Below are 21,393 nucleotides of genomic sequence, written 5' to 3'. Positions count from 1 at the left end.
GCTTATGCTCTAATAAATTTGTTAGTCTCTAAGGTGCCACAAGTACTCCTGTTCTTCTTTTTGTCTTTAAAATGGGAGCCTGAAAGACCAAAAACTCAATGTGTGAGTAGCTGAAGTGGTAACTATAAAAGTCAAGCCATGGCAGTTATTTTCAAAGTCAGTTTTTACAACAAAGGATACTTTCAGTAGGGCTAAATTTCCCTCTGCCTCCCACCATGATTGTTACAACACTGACTGGTTTTAGGTTTCTTTAAATGTGATCACTGAACTTTCACCTACTCTTGAATGTGTTTTCAGCTTGTGACTGTTTATCACAATAATATCCCATAAGGGTTTGATGGCAGACTGAAGTAATACTTTTCTGGCTAAATGTTCTGATTTTAAAATCTCTGGAGTTCTTGTAACTTTTTCTCCCAAGAGCGTGAACTTGACTTCACTTGCTTCCAATCATATAATAACTAGCTGTCCTCTCGACTATTCTGAAGGCATGTTATTAAAACAACTTTATAAAGACAGTGTGACAGTTAAACATTACAGTTTCATGGTGGAAATGATATAAAAAGTTTACTTTCTAACTATATTAATAAACTCTAGCAATGCATAATGCAAGTCCCTGTCGTTGGTTAAAAAATGTAATAATATCTTGCATTTCTATACAGCCTTTTAGCCCAGTAGATCCCAAAGTATTTTACAAGCCCAGGGCTTGATACTGCAAGGTGCTGAGCACTCTGGCCCTGAACAAGCAACGTAAGCACACGAGTAATAATAATGACACCTACCTCTTATCATCAGTAGATCTCAAAGTGCTTGACATAGGAGGCCAGTAGAATTATCCCCATTTTCCAGATGGGGATACCGACACAAAGAGAGGTGAAGGGACTTGCCTACCATCACCCATTAGGCCAGTGTCAGAGTTGAGACTAGCACCCTTGTCTCCTGAGTTGCAGTCCAGTGTTCCATTCACTATGCCACACTGCTCTGAGGAGAAACCACCATCTTATTGAAATCAATGGATTAGGGCCAGAGTGTTTTAGAGTACCTTACAGGATCAAGTCCATATATATTGATTGCTTCGTTCATTACTCAAGTGCAACCCTCTCTCACATGAGAAATAGCAACTGCTTTACAGTTCACAGCAGCACTCCACAGGACAGGAAATTAAGAAGAATATGAATTCATTTTAGATGAAGCTTAGGTAGGCTGAAGTCTTTATCTAGCTTGAATGTGGCCAAACCAAAACACAGATTAATACTTCCATGTGTTATGACTGAGCTAAAGGCTGAAATAGAAGTGCTATTGTTGTCTTTCCGCTGCAGAATGCTCCAGTGAATACTCACTAATGAATGTGATGAGATTTGGGGTTGTCCTGATCTCTTAAGGGAAGAAGTTCCATAGTTGTGGATGCACAGCCAGGAAGGCGCTTAGTCCCCAACTTTCCCAAGTTTCACTCATGTGGAGCCTGATCCAAACCTTGGCTTCAGCAAGTTTTGAATCAGCCCATAGTGGAGAGCTCAATGGTTCCAAATGAGCAGCGTAGTCAGGTGCATGTATGGTTCCTGAGACAGTCATGCCCCATCTCACTGGGGCTTTGACAATCATTAAAGGACCTCAGATTTGACCGCGTAGCAGCTAGACAGGCAGCGAAGGGAGCAGGGCACTAAGCTGATATGTTTCAGCTGGCCTGCACTGCTCAGCAGACATGCTGCCAGGGGGTACATTCAGGATACAGTATGTTGCAAAACTGTTGAGCTCAGAGGGCATGAATGTGTGTATCAGTAGAGTCAACATAGTGCTTAAAACGGTGGCAGCTGTGGAAAAAAAACCTGACCTTTGCCTGAGTCTGTGATTTCACTGCCCTCACTGTGTCAGAGCACGGGATTGTGGTAGGTCAGTGTGTGTGTGTGTTTCTGTATCTCTCTCCCTTTCAATTGGCAACATATTCCTGGCATGCGGGGAGACAACACCGGGATGGGATAGTGAGAAGGAATAGGAGTGTGGCAGAGAACGGGAGAAGAAAAAGGGAGCAGATTGAAGGTGAGGGAGATCAGAGGAGAAAGTGAGAAAGAAACCAAGAGAGAAGAGACAGTCAAAGTAAATACGAGAACTAAAAGCCTGGGAGAAAGAAGAGAAAGTATAAAGACTAAAGCCTTGTCCACACTACAACCAAGATTCTGCTGCATGTTACGGGCATGGTGGGTGTAACCAGTTACAAAAAAATGGGTCAGTTTATGTCCACACAGCAACTTTTCTGCCATCATGAATGTATGTACACCTGTCAGTCTAATTAACCATGAGGTGTTTTTTTAAGACGTGGATTCTAGGGAAATATGGGCAGCTATCCTAATCTGCCTTGCCAGGTGAGAGTGCCTGGAGGATATGTCATCAGCTGCCCATGTGGCAGTCTGCTTTAGGGTGCTATCACAAAGAGCTCTGGGGAAGCAGGACCAGTCAAACTGGTTACACAAACATTGGCAAGTTCTCGTGCCAACACAGCAAAGTAACTGTGCTGAACCCACTATAGGAATACAAACATGCCTGCAGGCTGTGACCCCGATGTTAAGCTACACCTTTTGATTCCTGGGCTGGTGTTTGGTTCAGTCCTTGGTGTAAACTACAAGGGTACTCTAGTTTATGACTGAGCTGCAATGCTCCCCACCTATCCATAGCTCAGAACAGCTGAAGTACAATTGTTCTTGCCACTACCCCTTCCTCCTCCAACTCATCCCAGCAAGAGCCTAATATAGGGGCTTTGAAGCAGGGAGAAGTGTAGAACCATTATGCCAGTCTAATGCTCCCCTCTGAATTGGCAAACTTCCTGGTGGTGAAATCCAGATACCAATCAAGTTTTAAAAACACGGGATGTGAGCACAACTCATGTATAGTGCCAACGATGCCCCTAACTGGTTACAAACTCAGGGCATGGCTACACTGGAAACTTCAAAGCGCTATCGCGAAGTGCGATAGAGGTCTCCCAGCGCTCCTGGTAATCCATCTCCACAAGCCTGTTTACACTAGCGCTTTAAAGCGCTCAGACTTGCTGCGCTCATGGGGGGTGATTTTTCACCCCTCCTGAGCCAGCAAGTTAGAGCGCTATAAAATGTAAGTGTAGACAAGCCCTCAGTTAAACTGTAGCCTGTGCAGGGCTATGGAATAAAGAAGAGGGCATGTAGATGCAATGCAGAAATACAAGAAAGACATTGGGAGTGTCATTAAAAAAAAAGGGAGGAAGGGAGCAAAAGTGACATGATTTGAGGAAGTGCCTAGCACATTTCTCCACAATCAATCAAGGATGTCTGTCCTCAGATGATTAAACTCATATATAGCCTCAGGGATACTCACGGAGACACAAATGCTCACCACTCCTATTTCTGCTGGGTGCTTGCCAGGAAGCTGCGCCCCACCCTGTCAAACACAAACCAAGCCTCTGTGGCCCTGCCTCCACTAATGAAGTTTTCTAAGGGTACGTCTATACTTACCTCTGGGTCCGGCGGTAAGCAATCGATCTTCTGGGATCGATCCCGGAAGTGCTCGCCGTCAACGCCGGTACTCTTGCTCGGCGAGAGGAGTACGCGGAGTTGACAGGGGAGCCTGCCTGCTGCGTGTGGACCCGTGGTAAGTTCGAACTAAGATAGTTCGACTTCAGCTACGTGAATAACGTAGCTGAAGTTGCGTATCTTAGTTCGAAGTGGGGGGTTAGTGTGGACCAGCCCTAAGGGTATGTTTACACTGCAATTAGACACCCGGGGCTGGCTCATGTCAGTTGACATGGGCTCGCAGGGCTCGAGCTAAAGGGCTGTTTAATTGTGCTGTAGATGTTAGGGCTCGGGCAGCCCGAGCTTTGGGACCCTCACAGGACCCTAGAGCCTGGCCTGAACGTCTACACTGCAATTAAGCAGCTCGTTAGCCCGAGCCTTGCAAGCCCAAGTTGGCTGGCATGAGCCAGCCGTGGATTTTTAATTGCAGGGTACACATACCCTAAGTGCCCAGCATTGCTCGCATTAGTTAACCTCCAAAAGTGCTAGCAACATCGGGAGTTCTTGTGCAGACACTGAGTTGCCAGTAGCTTTGCAACAAGCAGAAGTGCCCAGAGTCAGAGCCAGTCTATAATTCCATATACTGTAGATTTTGATTGTAAATTCCTTCGGACAAGACTTTCTCGGTTAGTAACCAGCACATTCTCAGTCCCTACAAATGATAACCAATAATAACATGATAATCAATCTTTGCATATATCAAAGATATTTCTAATGCACCTGTCACTTCGGTAGCTAAGCACTAAGCACAATTAAAGCGTGTCTGGGTCTAACAGAAATTGTTCATTCTCTCTATACCCTGATGGACAGGAATGTGTGAACTTGGTAGGCTTTTTCCCTTTGATTGGTTTTTGACAACAGTCAGTTTAACTCAGTAAATGGGAGTGGGCTGGCTCCATCACACATGTAATGGGTGGGGCTTGCAAGGGCTTGCATGGGAGCAGGGTAGGGTGACAGCATGTGATAGACTTGCAGGTAGCCAGGCAGCTGCAGATTTGCAAAACAATTTTCAGTGAAACAAAACAGGGATATGCCAAGGGACATGTGGGCTCCCTATCCAGAGAGAATGTGAGCTAAAATGAACAATTGGGCAAGACCTGTCCGCTCCTCCTGAAAGTGCTGGTTGTGGCACTAGCAAATCAGGCAGAAAAACTGTTTCACAAAATTTCCTTGGCTAAAGAATAACCTCTCAGAACCACCACAAGACCCACAAAGGGCCAGATCACAGCTGGTGTAAATCAGCACAACTCCACAGAAGTCAATGCAGCTAGATGTCAAAGCATTACATAACTTTACTGAACTTCTTTGAACCTCAAAGGAAGCTTGGGGTAGTTCTTTGATCCACATGGACTTACTTTTCCCCTAATACAACGTGTGTGAGAGAAACCCTCCTGCATTCAACCTTGAATTGGATTTTCCTATGGGAGGAACAGATGGAGAACAGCATGATCTGAAATTCAAAGATACAAATTGTCTTGTGCATTCAGCATTTCCAGGGTTTGGGTTGATACTTTTTGTATTCTTTTTAATGGGAGGGCTTTCTTAAACACAGAGAGCTGGTGTTCAGTCAATAAAACCATAAACATTCTGGAACCTGGCTTCCTGAGAAGCCACCTCTTTCACAGCGTGATACTGCCACAGTTTAAACAGGCTGCTGGGAGGGCATCCTTTGTCAGTGCCTCTCAGCTTTGGAAGTGGATTGCCCCCCTTAGTCCATTGAAGCTGAGATTTATAAAATTAGGCATACTTCAAAGCCTGCCTCTTTCCAAAGGCACATGTAGTGAAGGTGGCTTAGGGGCTTTTTATACACCAGATGGTTTAATGTTAATGCCTCGTATTTGTACTGAATATTGATCTTCATTTTGTAAAGTACCATAGGTGGGAGATTAGATTTATGGCCCCAAAGAAATAAAACCTCCACGACAAGGAATCCGCAGTCATGCAACAAATCCTTCTTTCAATGGAGTTCCTCTGAAATATTATTTATATTACCATAGCGCCAAAGAGTCCTGGTCATGGCCCCCATTGTGCTAGGTGCTGTACATATACAGAACAAAAAGATGGGCTTTACCTCTCTGTGTTTATGGGAATAGTGTGCTTCTGTTAAACTATCCATGCTCCGAAAGCTTTGACACTGTAGCCTGCAGTAACAGGCTCCCAGGCTTACCACTGGAAAGTGACCAGGGAAAATAACAGTGCAGAGTTGTAGTAAATAAAAATGACTGTTTTTTATTAACCATCAGTGAAATACACATCCTTAAAATGAATTGGGAAAGCAGCAAAAGATTAACACTTAGTAGTATTAAAACCCATTTCCAGATGGCACTTTGGAGCCTAAATGACCTTTGATTTTTTTCCCCCTCCAATGAGACATGGTCTCCACCCCGTTTTTATTCTGGTATAACTATTTTGATTGGGGGCAAGGGTGAGTGATTATTTTAGTGATTTTTTTAAAGTTATACCAGTACAACCCCTAGTGTGGATGCAGTCTTACTGGTATAAAGATGCCTTATACCAGCATAACTTACCCCCCTTCCCATACAGGATTAGCTATACCAGATAAAAGACCTTTATACCAGTATAATGGCATCCACACTGGGGATATGTGTTTACTGCTGCAACTGCACCAGTATAGTTAGAGGTAAAACTTTTGTGAGCAGACAAGCCCTTAGACTCGTGAGTCACTTAGGTGTTTTTGAAAATTTTATCCATGATCTAGTCACAAAGTAAAATATCACTTCTGACACTTTCTCTAATGTTACTGGGTATCAGGCTCCCATGGATTTTGGTAACCATTCCCCTTACCTCCCAGCTCCACACTCTGACTTGCTGGGAATAATTATAAAAGGGCGCAGACTCCTCCCTGGTTTATAATATGCCTCAGCCAGGACAGGCGGTCAGCTTTCCAAAATAGTGAAAGACCTCACCTCCAACCCATCTATTTTTTTTTAAATGCCCACTAGTAGCTTCATTATCATAGTGCACTTGGTGGTTTGACCTGATATGTCCCTTCCGCATCCCCTCTTGGATCTTCCACAGCAGAGGTGGGCAAACTACGGCCCGCGGGCCACATCCAGCCTGCAGGACCGTCCTGCCCTGCCCCTGAGCTCCCGGCCGGGGAGGCTAGCCCCCGGCCCCTCCCCCGCTGTCCCATCCCCCCCTGCAGCTACGCCGCCGCACAGCAGCGCTCTGGGCGGCGGAGCTGCGTGCTCCTGCCGAGCAGAGCGGCAGCGTGTCTAGCTCCGGCCGGGCGGTGTGGCAGCTAGACATGCTGCTCTCAGTGGCATGGTAAGTGGGCCGGGGGGTTAGATAAGAGGCGGGGGTCCCTGGGGACAGTCAGGGGACAGGGAGCGGTTGGATGGGCCGGAGGGCGGTCAGGGGATGGGGAACAGGGGGGTTGGATAGGAGGTGAGGTCCCAGGGGGCGGTTAGGGGTGGGGGGTCCCGAGAGGCGGCAGTCAGGGGACAAGGAGCAGGGAGGGTTGGATGGGTCGGAGGTTTTGAGGGGGGCAGTCGGGGGCGGGAAGTGGGAGGGGGCGGATAGGGGATGGGGGCCAGGCTGTTTGAGGAAGCACAGCCTTCCCTACCCGGCCCTCCATACAGTTTTGCAACCGTAATGTGGCCCTGGGGCCAAAAAGTTTGCCCAACCCTGTTTCACAGCATGCATGGAAAAAATATTATACTCTGCAAGCACAATTACTATATAAATCAACTGGGAAACAGTTCTCTACCTTTTCGGCTGAAGGGGATCTCCCTTAGCTGGTAGTAGTAGGTCCTTTATCTTCTCTGGGCAAGATGCATAAACAAAGTACAAGAGGTCAAATACCAGAATTACATCCTGAGGGTCTGTCTGCGCTGCAGCTGGGAACGTGCTTCCCAGTCCAGGTAAACAGACATGCTCTAGCTCTAGTCAAGCTAGTGCACTAAAAGTAGCAATGTGGCCATGGACAGGAGCTCAGGCTAGGCACCTGACTCTGTGCCCAGTCGGGTGGGGTTGCCCGAGCCTCTGCCTGTGCTGCCACAGCCACACTGCTATTTTTAGCTCGTTAGCTCAAGCAGCGCTAGTGTATGGCAGTCTACCCGCACTTGGGAGCACCCTCCCAACTGCAGCATAGACATCCCTGAAGCCCATATATAGGTAAAAAGTTAGGCCAGTGCTAGTTTTCTTGTTGAATCACAACAAAGGGCTCTGTGGGTGGAAATAAATTCCCAGCCCACTCTGCTTCTAGTGCTCTGATCTCATCCTAGGAGGCTAAACACTCGGTCAGAAAACTCAGATGGGTTGATTAGCAAGCATCACCATGTTCCCTTGAGACCAATTCCTGCCTCTCAGTCACAAACTCCCTGCTCTCAGTCTTGTTTTCAGTAATTGAGATTTTTCCTTGAAGAAACGTACTGAAAGTGAAAAGATTTGTACTTCAGGATGAATCATTTATACAGGAGAAGAAGAATACACTTATGGCACCTTTTCTCCAGGGATTTCACAGCTTTTTAAACATGAATCAAGCCTAACAATCACTGTCCCTACAGGCAGGTATTGCAGTCAGTTTGGGGAAGAGTAAACTGAGGCACAGGCCCCAATTGAGTGAGCTACTCACACTCTTTCAGCTTGTAGAAAGGAAGGCAGGCTTTACTAGGTGATGCAATTCAGACTAGTAAAGTCAGTAGAAGAAAATATGGATCTTTAGGATTCATATTTTCACTGGAAGTGTAGAAAAGTTTGTGGTTATGGGATTTTATTAACACCTAAACTTTCCCAATACACTGTGAGAAATGCAGAAATTAACTGTAATAATATAACAAAATAACTACTGTATATGTGCATTACTGCCCTCTACTGGAAGAAATTGAGACACAGTTCTAAGAGTCCTATGGTGCAGTGGTTCTCAATCAGGGGTATACATTCCTCTGGGGGTATGCAGAGGGCTTTCAGGTGGTCCATCAACTCATCTAGATATTTGCCTAATTTTACAACCGGCTAAATAAAAAGACCTAGCAAAGTCAGTACAAACTAAAATTTCATACAGACAGTGACTTGTTTATACGGCTCTATATACTATACACTGAAATGTAAGTCCAATATTTATATTCCAATTAATTTATTTTATAATTATATGGTAAAAAATGAGAAAGTCGGCAATTGTTCAGTGATAGTGTGCTGTGACACTTTTGTACTTTTATGTCTGATTTTGTAAGCAAGTAGTTTTTAAGTGAGGTGAAACTTGGGGGTATGCAAGACAAATCAGACTCCTGAAAGGGGTACAATAGTCTGGAAAAGTTGAGAACCACTGCTATGCTGCTACCCACTCCCGAGGATTCTTTTTCAATCTAACTGTGCTTTTCAAATAGGTGTCTCAGTTCTAACCCACTGCCATCTTGATCTTCCAAGTGCTCACGGTGCTTTATTTTTTCAAAATATATATTAAGACAACTAAGGGTATGTGTACACTGCCAGAAAGACCTGGGACAGCAAGTCTCAGATCCCAGGTCAACTGACTTGGGGTCACGCAGCATAGATGTTCGGCTTGGAGCCTAGCCTCTGAGACCCACCTCCTTCGCTGAGTTTCAGGGCTCAGCCTTCAGCCCAAGCCCAAACAACTTACACTGCTATCTGTAGCCCCGTAGCGCAAGCCCCAGGAGCACAATTCAGTTGACCCAGCTTTTGAGATTCACTTCCATGGGTCTCTTTCTGTAGTGTGGACATGCCCTGAGAATTTCTAGGGGGCACAGTTTTGTCACAATATAACTTTGGAAGGCTTTGATATCATTCCCTCATGGGTGTTATGTGCTGTTGCCTGTCTAGTTACAGATACTGTCTTTTGAAGAAAATTGCAAGGATATTTAATGCAACATAGTAGGATAAGCCTGTGAGTAACAAATTATTTTTTTCCCCCACTCCTCAATTTCTCCTTAGTGCAACCTGGTTCACTGTCTAAGACTCAGCCATCATTTGAGAGTTCTGAATTATGTGATTGGTACTTTTGACAAGCTGGAGCCCTCGTCCTCTGAACACATTAAGATAACAGATGCCCTTTTTGATGGAGTGGAAGTCAGAGTGTTTGAACCATCTCCAAAGCAAGACGAAACACTAAAGCGCAGTGTCGTTTACATCCATGGAGGAGGATGGGCTTTGGCAAGTGCAAGTATGTGTCTGTCATTAATTAGAGTGGATTATGATATGTTCTCATCACAGCAGGTTCAGTGTAACTAAATGCTCTTCTCCCACCCAGAAGCTGAGAGTTTTGCTCTCTGAGACATGTCTGAATCTAATGAGAGCTGGAATCCTGGGGCTATAGTAACTGTTCCAACTCTCGCCATAAGGGGGGGAGGGGGAAGTAATCCTGAAACAGAAAACAAGCGCATATTTTATCAGCACATGGCTGCAAAAGAATCAGAAGCTTATTTTAAACACATACTGAAAAGAGAAGAGAGTTATTTATGGGGACTCCTTCATGACCAAGTTGGTGGTCAGTGGTTTTCAAATTTTTTTTCTGGTGATCCAGAAATGAAGAAAATTGTTGATGCCCGCAACCCAACAGAGCTGGGGATGAGGGGTTTGGGGTGTGGGAGGGGTTCAGGGCTGGGGCAGAGGGTTGGGGTGCAGGGGTGAGGGCTGCAGGGTGGGGCCAGGAATGAGAGGTTCAGGGTGCGGGAGGGCGTCAGAACTCTTGGCTGGGAGTGCAGGGTCTGGGGATGAGGGGCTTGGGGTGAAGGAAGAGACTCTGGATTTGCGGGGGGCTCAGGGCAGGGGATTGGGGCATGGGGTTGAGACGCGGACTTACCTTGGGTGGCTCCCGGTCAGTAGCGCAGCGGGGGTGCTAAGGCAGGCTTCCAGGCTGTCCTGGGACTGCGCTGCGCCCCGGAAGCAGCCAGCAGCAAGTCCGACTCCTAGGCAGAGGTGCACAAGTGGCTCTGCTTGGCTCTTGCCCGCAGGCACCTCTTCCCCCCACCCCCAGCTCCCATTGGCCAGGAACCAGTGCTCGGGGTGGGTGCAGTACGCGGAGTCCCGTGGCCCCCCTGCCTAGGAACCAGACCTACTGCTGGCTGCTTCTGGGGCACAGCGCGGTGTCAGAACAGGTAGGGACTAGCCTGCCTTAGCCGGGTAGCACAGCCGACAGGACTTTAAACGGCCTGGTCGGCGGTGCTGACCACAGCTGCCGCAACCCAGTGCCTTACATCCCCTGACCCAGTACTGGGTCGTGACCTGCAGTTTGAAAACCACTGGTGTAGATCACCGTGGTCTCTGTGTTGCATGCCATGGAGGAAAGCAAACACTGACCAGATGATTACGGACTGATGGCTACATGATATATTTTGCCTAAGCCCAAGACAGCAGGTTATCCTTCTGCATGAATCACCTTATAGCTAGTTGAAAATGTTGAAGCTTTTCATGGAAATGTTCCCATTTTTTTTGACTAGCTCTAAATTACACGTATTTGGAGTGATGTGCGACTGCAGGGGATAGAGGCAGCTAGAGGGAGGCAGAGACCAAGCACTTTGGTCCTTTAGAAAACCAGTGCGTTTTTTTAGCAGAAAACTGCCTTGGACGTCAAAGTTGCCTAAAGCCATGTTAAGTTAACATGCTATGAATGTGGAAGGTAGTGCACAGCTGTAGAGAGTGATAGCCTGGCCACTAATCCAGCCATGCTATTGTCAGGGAGTAGAATCTTCAATGTGGGGCTCTGAGCGCAAACACTCCCTGTGGGTGTCCTAAAGATCTGCATGGTTGGGGTGAAAATTGAAGGCCATGCCCTTTTCATCTTCTGTGCTGCCACGAACACTCCAAGAGGATAATAAAGCATACTGTATGTTGAAAGGTGCAGATTTAATTACTGCTTAGCCCTATGACAGTTTTAGTGTGAAGAGCCATTATGGGTGGGATTGTCAGAGGTGCCTTTGACTTTCAGTTGAAAGTGTGTGCCTAAATCACTTAGGCACTTTTGGAAATGCCAGCATATCTGGCCCATAATTAGTAACTGTACCCATTAAAAATTCCTCTGCCTTTCTGTTCTCACAAAATTCTCCCAATTAGCCCTGTGATGGCGCGGCCTTGCTGGTCAAGCTGGGGTGCCACCATCAGTCCAGTATGGGGGTAGTCCACTCCGCCACTCGGTCGTGGGCGTTCCCGTTACGTGGGTGATTTCAGCCATCTGTGGATTCTGAGCAACAAAACAATCAAACAGTCTGTGGAATTAGCTCCCTAGTCAGGGCAAAGCAGCAAGCAAGCTGCAGCCCCTGCGTGGGGCAAAGTAAACAATTAGTCTATAGCCCGGCAGCTTCATGGCTGGGGCAGTAAACAATCAAACAGACTAGGGAATTAGCCCCATGGGCTGGGCGAAGCAGCAAACAGGCTGCAGCCCCGGGGTGGGGCAAGGCAAACAAACAATCAGGCTATAAGTCTCACGTCTCTCTGGGCGGGGGCATAGTTTAGGCAGCTTGCCTTCCACGTTGGCCCCTGCAGCCTGCGGGTCGTCTGGCAGGTAGTCCCTCCCAGTCCCTGGGCTTTACTGCCAGGGGCACTGCAGGTACTTCTACAGGAGCCAGCCCTACCCCCATGACTGGCCTGCCTCCTTTTATCTGAATTCTCCACTTGGAGCATGAACGGCAGGGAAGAGGGGACGTGGCCTCCTGAGTCACAATGATTGGTCCGCCCCCGGTGGCCCAGTGCAGGGCTGGTCACAAGACCCTTCAGGAAGACCTGTCATAGGCAGCTGTTAGTGATGCTTTATAGAACGTGGTCAGCTGCACTTGTTCTGTAGTAACTTGCATAGCACTCCCACGGGGCAGAATGTGTGCTTCACAATTACTGTGCTTCACTCAGATCACTGTAACTCTAAACACATTATTGCAGTTTAAGATGTAAACGTTAGGGGCAGAAATATTACTGCTAAATATTAAATCTCAAGACTGTGTACTTTAAAGAGATGCTTAATACATTGTTATATTCTCCACCACCATGAAATACCTATTCAGTAACTGAAGAGGCATAGAATTAGAGAAAATGAGTACCCTGAGAAATAAGACGGCTTTGAACCTACTGCCTTGACTCAGGTGAGCAGTCCCATTGACTTTAATAGGACTACTACCTTGAGTAGAAACTGCAAGTTTAGAGTCCAGCATGCATAATATAATGAACACATGTACAATGACTAGCAAAAAAATAGCATTTTTCAGACACTAATGCGGTTAGGTAGCGGTAAGTGAAACTGAGGCAGAGAGGTGAAGTGACTTGCCCGAAGTCAACACAATAAGTTGATGGCAAAGCCAGGAAGAAAGTGCACAAACTGCTAAGACACAAACTGTGTTCATTCCACTAGATCATGGTACCTGCTGTTATACACTGACTGCATTCCATTTGCATAAAGATTTACTGATAATAATGAGTGTCTATTATAATGTCAGGGGTTTGTTTGTTTTTTACAGGATTGAATATAAGTGCTTGCTGTTTTTCTTATGAATCTAAAGATATGTAGAGCTGTGTGCAATATGCATATTAACAACATTTACTGTCTTTCACTAACATTTGGTCCTCTTATTCCCAGGAACAAGCTTCTATAACAATCTCTGCAGGATCATGGCAGAATCTCTGAATGCTGTAATTGTCTCAATTGAGTGAGTAATCCACAAAATCTTGAAGTATGTAGAAATATAGATCATTATGAATGAGTTAATTGCTTTTTTCTTTGTCGTGACTTGTTTAAAAGGTTTTCATTTGAAAAAAATCTCTTTAGCAGGACTTGATATTTTGTGTCCTTCTCAATGACAGTGGATTAGAATGGTATCTGAATACTTTTCTAATTATAAGAGATAATGGCACCCTCAATTGTACCGGACATTTAAAAGTACGTAGTAAAATGGGAGCGAGGGGGAGCCACTTTAACTGGAACTAAAAAGCCACAATCTTGCTAACATATTCATACGACTAGTCCTATTAAAAACTGTGGGTTTACTCAGATGAGTCGGTAACTCATGTGCATCAGTGCTTGCAGGATTGAGATCACAATTCAAACACAGACACACTTTCTATATACACACACAAATCCCCTCACCTTTCAAGGAAGAGAGAAATACTTATCCCTCAATCTCTCCAGTCAGTGGGTGGGACTGTTGTCTCTCTCAGTGGTCACTGTGATTGTGCTTCCCAGCAGGAGGTTGAGATTTGTGAGGCAGATTTGAACTAAGGATACTTCTGGTCCTTTTAGGCCTGGTCCACACTAACCCCCCACTTCGGACTAAGGTACGCAAATTCGGCTACGTTAATAACGCGGCAGGCAGGCTCCCCCGTCAATGCCGCGTACTCCTCTCGCTGAGCTGGAGTACCGGCGTCGACGGCAAGCACTTCCGGGATCGATCCGGGATCGATTTATCGCGTCTAGACAAGACGCGATAAATCGATCCCAGAAGATCGATCGCTTACATCCGGACCAGGAAGTAAGTATAGACATACTCTTAGAAACCAGCATTTAAGTTGTATTAAAGTATGGTATAGAACTTCAAGTGGCAGCTGATTTTTACCACTGTTGCTTAACTAAAACATGCAGTTTGTGCCCCCTCCTCCACAAACAGACACTTGATACATTGAGCTAACCTCACCCGAACACTTAAAGTAAGTACATCCATTTATTCGTGTCTGAATACTGGTGACATCAGAACAGAATTTTTGGAAGTCTTCATAAACCATCGCTAACTTCATGCTGACGTTACAGTGATCTGCTGCACACCATCCATTTCCTCACTTGTCATCCCCTGCTACAATGACCTTCCACCATTCCTTCCATAATAACTTTCTCAAGGTTATTTCTATCTCTACAAAGTAGAGAGCAAAGTGAGCAAAGTACAGAAGTTTGCATGTGTTGATTTCTGACATCAGAATCTGCTGCTCTCAAATAATATTTCTAACGTAGGCATTAGTCTTTTTCTGTCCACACATGAAGGTTACCTGACGGTATCACAAAGAACCAAATCAACTATGTAATGATACAGCTATACCGGAGATCAAGTACACAATGAACACAGACTTTCCTGAGTGCAGACTGGGTCAGACCATCAGCTGTTAACCTGAAACAAAATTAAAACTTAAACATAAGACAGTCAACATTTGGACTTATCCGATATCAACGACCATTATATAACTTCAGTCCAGAATGGGTTTGAGTCATTGGCACAGGTGAAGGAGAACAATAGAACAATCCCAACAAACGGAGGTAAAATGAAAACTGTTATGCTCAAAACCACCAAAGCGCACATTCTGAAATGTCACTGTCGGACTGCTCCATGGGGTAGGTGCTTGAGCTAGTGGAAAAATGGTGCAGAATGAAAGAGAATAGCTTGGAGATAGAAGAATGTAGGAGAGAATATAAGGAACTGAGCAGACAGATTGAAAGGCAGACTAGATCAGTCAAGGGTAAATATCTAAGGGCAAAATGTATGTAACTTGAGAATTATAAAGAGTAATAGCACAAAAGGTATGTTCACAGTGGTCAGGTTTCTTACCAACAGGTTTTTCTGTGATCAATAAAATATCATGATGGCAGAGCCCTCACTGAGGGTGATGGTATTAAACACAAGTGTGGAGATTACTGTGCCAGTATGTGTGCCTCACCTGATAACTGCCCCATACTTTGCACGAGTACAAATCACTACACAAGCTGGAAGGCAGTGGCGAATTCAGGCCTTCTCTTTACTTTATGGAGTCTCCTCAGTTAGTTTAACAACCCTCTAAGTTGCTAAGTACATTAATGGGCCACTGTAATAAACCAGAAGAGGGAAATTTGAGTGGTTGAATTAAGCACTTTTCTTTTGTAAATGAAAATATTAAAGTTGACAGAAGAGGGGGGCCAGTGACTGAATTAATGAGATTATTTGCCAATTTTCATGATCAAATTACAGCCTCATTATGCAGAATTGATTTTACTGGTATAATATTCATTCCAATATAATTTAAGTGTAGTTGTTTCCAGTTCCTTTTAATTGTCTCATCTAATAAACACAAAAATAAATGAGCAAGATGTTAGCCATTGCAGACAAGTGGCTATCACAATATTGAAATGTCCCTTATTATTCCTTTTCTTGTTTATGATGCTGTAATTCTGCCTGTTTTGGCAAGCTGTTTGTCTTCTCTACCCAACCATTATCTCTGTCAATCAAGCCTTTTGTACTCAGTGCAGTCTAATTTGATTTCTCATTAGTTTAATTGCACATTTTTTCACTTGAATGTTGCATACCCAATCTGTTATCCAGTTGCACAGGGGATTCCCAAAGGCCTATCATATCTTACTTTATCTGATGTAATACACAGATTGCTTTCTAAAGCCTAAATAGTTTTAAGAATTTGAAAAACTTCTTATTAATCTCAATATTATGCCTGAAATTTATTTTGCGCATATAATTTCTGTTGGATGCAAAACAGTCAGTCAGTAGAATATAGAAGTATACTCTAGTATGGCACATGTTGGTTTTATGCAAAGGCGTGTGCTTCACGGTGAATCAATTCTTATACTGGATACAGGAGATAGCATTTAAGAGTGTTAGTCAATCCACCACATTATATTCAATAAACCCCACAAGGCAACATTAGTGAGATCAAATCAGTGAGCAGATACAACAGTTGCATCCTAAGCAGGCTGAAAGTTAAGGCCGTGTCTAGACTAGAATTGAAAAGGGTGTTGTTAGCTAGTGTAGACAAGACACACCGCCTCTAACGTATGCTAAGCTGGTAGAGTTGAGGCCTTCATTTTGGTTAGCACATGTTAGCTAACATTCTAACAACACATCTGTACATACTAAACTATACAAGGTTTCAGAGAATAAGAACTGCAAAAACAGCCTACTGAGGTAGTGTGGCCTGTGGATAGAGCAGCAGACTGGAACTCAGGAGACCTGGATTCTATGTCTGGCTGTGCCACTGGCCTGCTGGGTGACCATAGGTAAGTTATCTCACCTATTTGTGCCTCAGTTTCCCTGTCTGTAAGATGGGGATAATGGTACTGATCTTTGTAAAGCACTTTGAGATCCACTGATGAAAAGCACTATATAAGAGCTAGTTATTATTAGTATTAGACACAAGGGCACATGTTGCTGTTGTCAGGCTGGCATGATAAAGAAGGGAGCAAGTTTTGAAGGTGCTTTTTAATCAGCTGCCCATCTGACAGTAGGGGGACTTTCCATAGAAAAAGCCTGGTCAAAAGACTCAACCTGATTTGCAAGCCTCAAATTAATCCCACAACAGAGAAAGGGTCATCACAACCCCACGTCTACCCATCAGCCAGACTCCTGGTACCCCAGTGTTGAGGATGGTGTAGCTTCCAAGCAGCATCCTGCTTGCAGTATCAGCCGAAGACTACTCCAGGAACAAAACCAAGTTTGCAGGGCCTGTGAGATTTTTAAATACAATAGATCACTTTGGGGAGAGAGAACAAAAGGCTGACTGATTAAGAGTAACTTTCTGAGGGTGTTTTCTGTAAAAGCCCCAACGTTAGGAAACAATGTCCAAGGCTATCCTGTTAGCTTCCTGAGTGGAGGAGTTGACAGTTTTTTTCTGCGGGTCTAAAATGTCAGGAAACACTACATTTCCAACCGGTGCAGTTAGACACATTTATATTACAACCCCACCTACTGGCACCAGTACCACCACAAGTTGCACATAATACCACCATTCTGATTTGGTTCACAAGTTGGGACACAACAAATACTGACTTCTGCCTCGGTTGCAAACTGATCAGAAAAGACTGCTCGGAATGGCCAGTTGCTCACAACAATCCTAACAGGGAAAATAAAAGAAACCAGACTCTTCTCCTGCTGTGAACACTGGAGAAAAGAGTAGCTTTTCTATTGCCGCTGATGGCAAGGGAAGTTGTGGAATTCCCATCATTGGAGGTTTTTAAGAACAGGTTGGACAAACACCTGTCAGGGATGGTATACTTAATCTGTCTCAGCGCAGAGAGATGGACTTGATGACATCTCAACGTCCCTGCCAGCCCTGCATCTCTATTATTCTAATAAATTAAGCTGAACATTTCAGGTATATGGCGAACAGTTTTTACCTGTCCTGAGAAAGCTTTCAAGATACTGAAAAACTTTTAACTTTTCATCCTGATTCATCAAACCCCCCTCCCCCAATTTCAGTTTGGGTCAATGGTATTTACACAGCTCTAGAGAAATCCTGAAACCCCCAAGGGTTTAAGTAATGACTGAAGAATCATTCATCTCCCACTGTTTTTTGAAGACCAAGGAGGGCTAGCAGATACAACGTTGCACTGGGAGTCAGGAGAGCTGCATTCTATTCTCGGCTCAGCCATTGGCCTGCTGGATGCTCTTGGGCCAGTCATTTAGCTCGTGCCTCAATTTCCCCCACTGTAAAGACTTCCTTTGTAAAGTACTTCGAGATCTTTTGATGAAAAACACTAGATATGAGCTAGGTATTATTATTATGCCTGGTCCACATTCATTTCATGTTGCATATGCTGTAGCTGTGTTAAATGTTTCCACTAATTAGAATTACAAATGCAGGGGACAGGGAACTCCATAACTTTGATTTTGTATCCTTATTCTATTGGGGACACCTGGCTTATCCTTACCCAGGTGGGCTAAGCAGGGTATTCAGCCTCCACACCAAGCAGATATTACCACCTGCTTTTTACGGATGTAGTGATAAAAACATGAATGAATGAATCCTCACATTTTGAGATCCTCTATTGGGAGATAACATAAAAGTTCCACTTAACAATTTCCTAATTTATTCATATTCAGTGGGTTAGCATCACTCTTTCAGAATTAGAGTTGTAATAACATGTAGGTAGTTAAATACTGTTTAAGTGTTAAATGTTTCATATTTCAACCATAATATTTAAACTAAGTTATTTCTGCATTTTACTATCCACCTTATAGCACATAATCGTCCTGCTAGAAAGGTACATTTTCTGTGTATAATGATTATCCTATGTAAGCCTCTTTCTTCTTTTGTAGGTACAGGCTGGTACCAGAGGTTCATTTCCCTGAGCAATTCCACGATACTTTACGTGCAACGAAGTATTTTATGCGGTCTGACATCCTAGCTAAATACTCAGTTGACCCAGGTCGAATTGCAATTTCTGGTGATAGTGCAGGAGGAAATTTGGCGGCTGCTGTGTGCCAGCAGGTAACATCCACTGCCTGTATCTATCACAATAACAATCCATATTCCAGCAGTGCACATGTGTAGACAGATTATTTGTGCTGCATCATCGCAAAGTGACAGACTAGCTTTCGAGATAGAATGGTAGTGGTTCACTGTCAAAGCTGCTAGATATTTTACATAAGTTAAGACCTGTCAGTTATTTCTGAATCAAGCAGTGCTAGAAAGTCTTACTGCTTTTATAAGTTGTTATGGGCCAGATTTTAAAAGTGCAATTTAGGTATCAACCTTTACCCACTGTGCTCATGAATCCTTTATTTGCCTGCATAAGTTGCTAAGTGGGCATATAAATGCATAATTCATAAATTCAGTTCCCTATTTTGTGAATAAGCAATTTTTGCAACTACCCATCTTTGAAAATGACCTTATTTCTTTTAATACAAATGAAGGGGAAATAATTTTTTTTAATGAAATGGCATTTTTTCCTCACAGGAAGACAATTTAACAGAAGAGTTAGAATTCAATTGTAGGAAAAATCTATTTTCCCTGCTGTTCATAGCATGTGTATTTCTAATCTAAATTAGTCTGATTTGATCTGGTTGGAATTTTTAAGGCAGCCTTAATAAGGGGTAATTACCATTAATCAATCAATAAGGGGCAATTACCAAAGCAAGTCAGTTCTTTAGGACTAGTACCCAGGAGAGCATCCCTTTTTTGGAAATGGCATGTCTTACACCATGTCTACACTACCACTTATGCTGGCAAAACATGTTGCTCGGGGGCATGAAAAACACATACCCCTGAGCGATATAAGTTTTGCCGGCATAAGTGGTAGTGTGCACAGCGCTATGTTGGCGGGAGAGCTTCTCCTGCCAACATAGCTACCACCACTCATTGAGGTGGTTTTATTATGTCAACGGAAGAGCTCTCTCCCATCTGCATAGAACTGCATCAGTAAAACTGTGCCGCTGTAAGCTTGCTAGTGTAGACGTGGTCTTATTCTCACTTACACTGGTGTGAATCAGCTATGACTCCATTGAAATCACTGGTGTAAAAGCAGTGCAGATGAGAACAGAATCAGATCTAGACTGTTAATATTCCAGACTAAGAGCAAAATTCTCTGCAGCGGAGTTACAGCAGCAGAGCATTTGTCCATAAAACACCAAATGGTGGTTTCTCTCCTCTTGGGGGAATGAATTGTGGAATCAGTGATGTAGGATCAGACACAGCATAAGCAATGACCGCTTTTTTACAGTCTGGATTCTGTCCTGTGTTTTTCCTACAGCTTAGTCTAGATGACAGTGTGACCAACAAACTGAAGCTGCAGGCTTTAATTTATCCAGTCCTTCAGGCATTGGACTTTAACACTCCTTCATACCAGCAGAACACTGACATGCCTGTTCTTCCTCGCTTCGTCATGGTGAAGTTTTGGATAGACTATTTCAATGGTAACTATGACTTTGCCCCCTCAATGCTGATCAACAACCACACTTCCCTGGACGTAAGCCAGGCTGTTTATTTCAGGGGACGTCTGAACTGGACTTCTCTCCTGCCTTCGACGTTCAAAAAGAATTACAAACCTGTGATACAACCCACAGGGAAGGCCGAAATCATCCAGGAAATACCTGCACTACTTGACATACGCGCAGCTCCATTGCTAGCAGAAAAAGAAATTTTCCAGCTTCAGCCAAAGACCTACATCCTGACTTGTGAGAATGATGTCCTGAGAGATGATGGAATAATGTATGCCAAACGGTTGGAGAGCACAGGTGTGGAGGTCACACTTGATCACTTTGATGACTGCTTTCATGGCTGCATGATCTTTACTATTTGGCCTACCAATTTCTCTTCAGGACATCGGACCAGGGACAGTTACATAAAGTGGCTTGCTGAAAACCTGTGAAGAAAGTGAGTCCTCTCTAGAAGGCACATAACAGTCGATCTAAAGCTCACTGCTTCAAAAACAAAAAAGTTGTGCACTTTTAGGCTATCTAATTTCATTTGTTCAAGATTATGTCATAGAGCTTCTGTTGCAAGAAGTAGCATGTCACTAACTACTTGGTTAATAGCTGATTAGCCTTGTCCAGCATAGCAATTTGCTAAATACTTATTAAACACTGTTGTATGCAGTGTAGTTGTAGCCATGTCGGTCCCAGGATATTAGACACACAAGGTGGGTAAGGTAATGTCTTTCATTGGACCAACTTCTGTTGATGAGGGAGACAAGCTATTGAGCCACACAGAGTTCTTCTTCAGCTCTGGTGGGAAAGGTACTCCCAGCATCACAGCAAAATGCAAGGTGGAACAGATTGTTTTTCATAAATAGCTAGCACATATGCTAAGGGACCATTTAAGGTAGAGTGGCCCATTAACACCTCTGCAGTCATAGGACAAAAAGGGGGGGTTAGTGGGTTACAGATTGTTGTAATAAGCCATAAATCCAGTGTCTCTGTTCAGTCCATGATTTTTAGTGTCTAGCTGAGTAATTAATTTAAATTTTTGATGCTCAGAGTACCTTTCCCAGACCTGAAGAGCAGCTCTATGTGATTCAAAAACTTGACTCTCTCACCAGCAGAAGTTGGTCCAATAAAAGATATTATCTCATCCACCTTGTCGCACCATTAAAAACTAATCAGTTGTAGCTTCAGATGTGACATCAATTGCAACCATGCTGAATGAACACTGAGCAGTTCTCAACAAGAAAATCAGTGTTCCTCAAACTTATGCTTATTTTTCAAGTTTGGATGCA

At 44.1% G+C, this 21,393-nt stretch overlaps 1 protein-coding gene across 1 annotated transcript; it reads left to right on the top strand.

Annotated features, from left to right (window-relative positions):
* Nucleotides 1-9,446: 9,446 nt before the first annotated feature.
* NCEH1 (neutral cholesterol ester hydrolase 1) lies at nucleotides 9,447-21,112 on the top strand (the record flags this gene model as incomplete). Its single annotated transcript, XM_034782614.1, is given in 4 exon segments — nucleotides 9,447-9,675; nucleotides 13,075-13,144; nucleotides 18,497-18,668; nucleotides 19,930-21,112. Coding segments are annotated over 4 exon segments (1,089 nt in total), but the record flags the coding sequence as incomplete, so codon positions are not given.
* Between the last annotated feature and the right edge of the window lie 281 nt (nucleotides 21,113-21,393).

This window comes from Trachemys scripta, chromosome 9 (assembly GCF_013100865.1).
Source record: "Trachemys scripta elegans isolate TJP31775 chromosome 9, CAS_Tse_1.0, whole genome shotgun sequence".
Classification (NCBI taxonomy): Eukaryota; Metazoa; Chordata; order Testudines; family Emydidae; genus Trachemys; species Trachemys scripta.
This window is presented reverse-complemented; position numbering and strand designations above follow the sequence as displayed.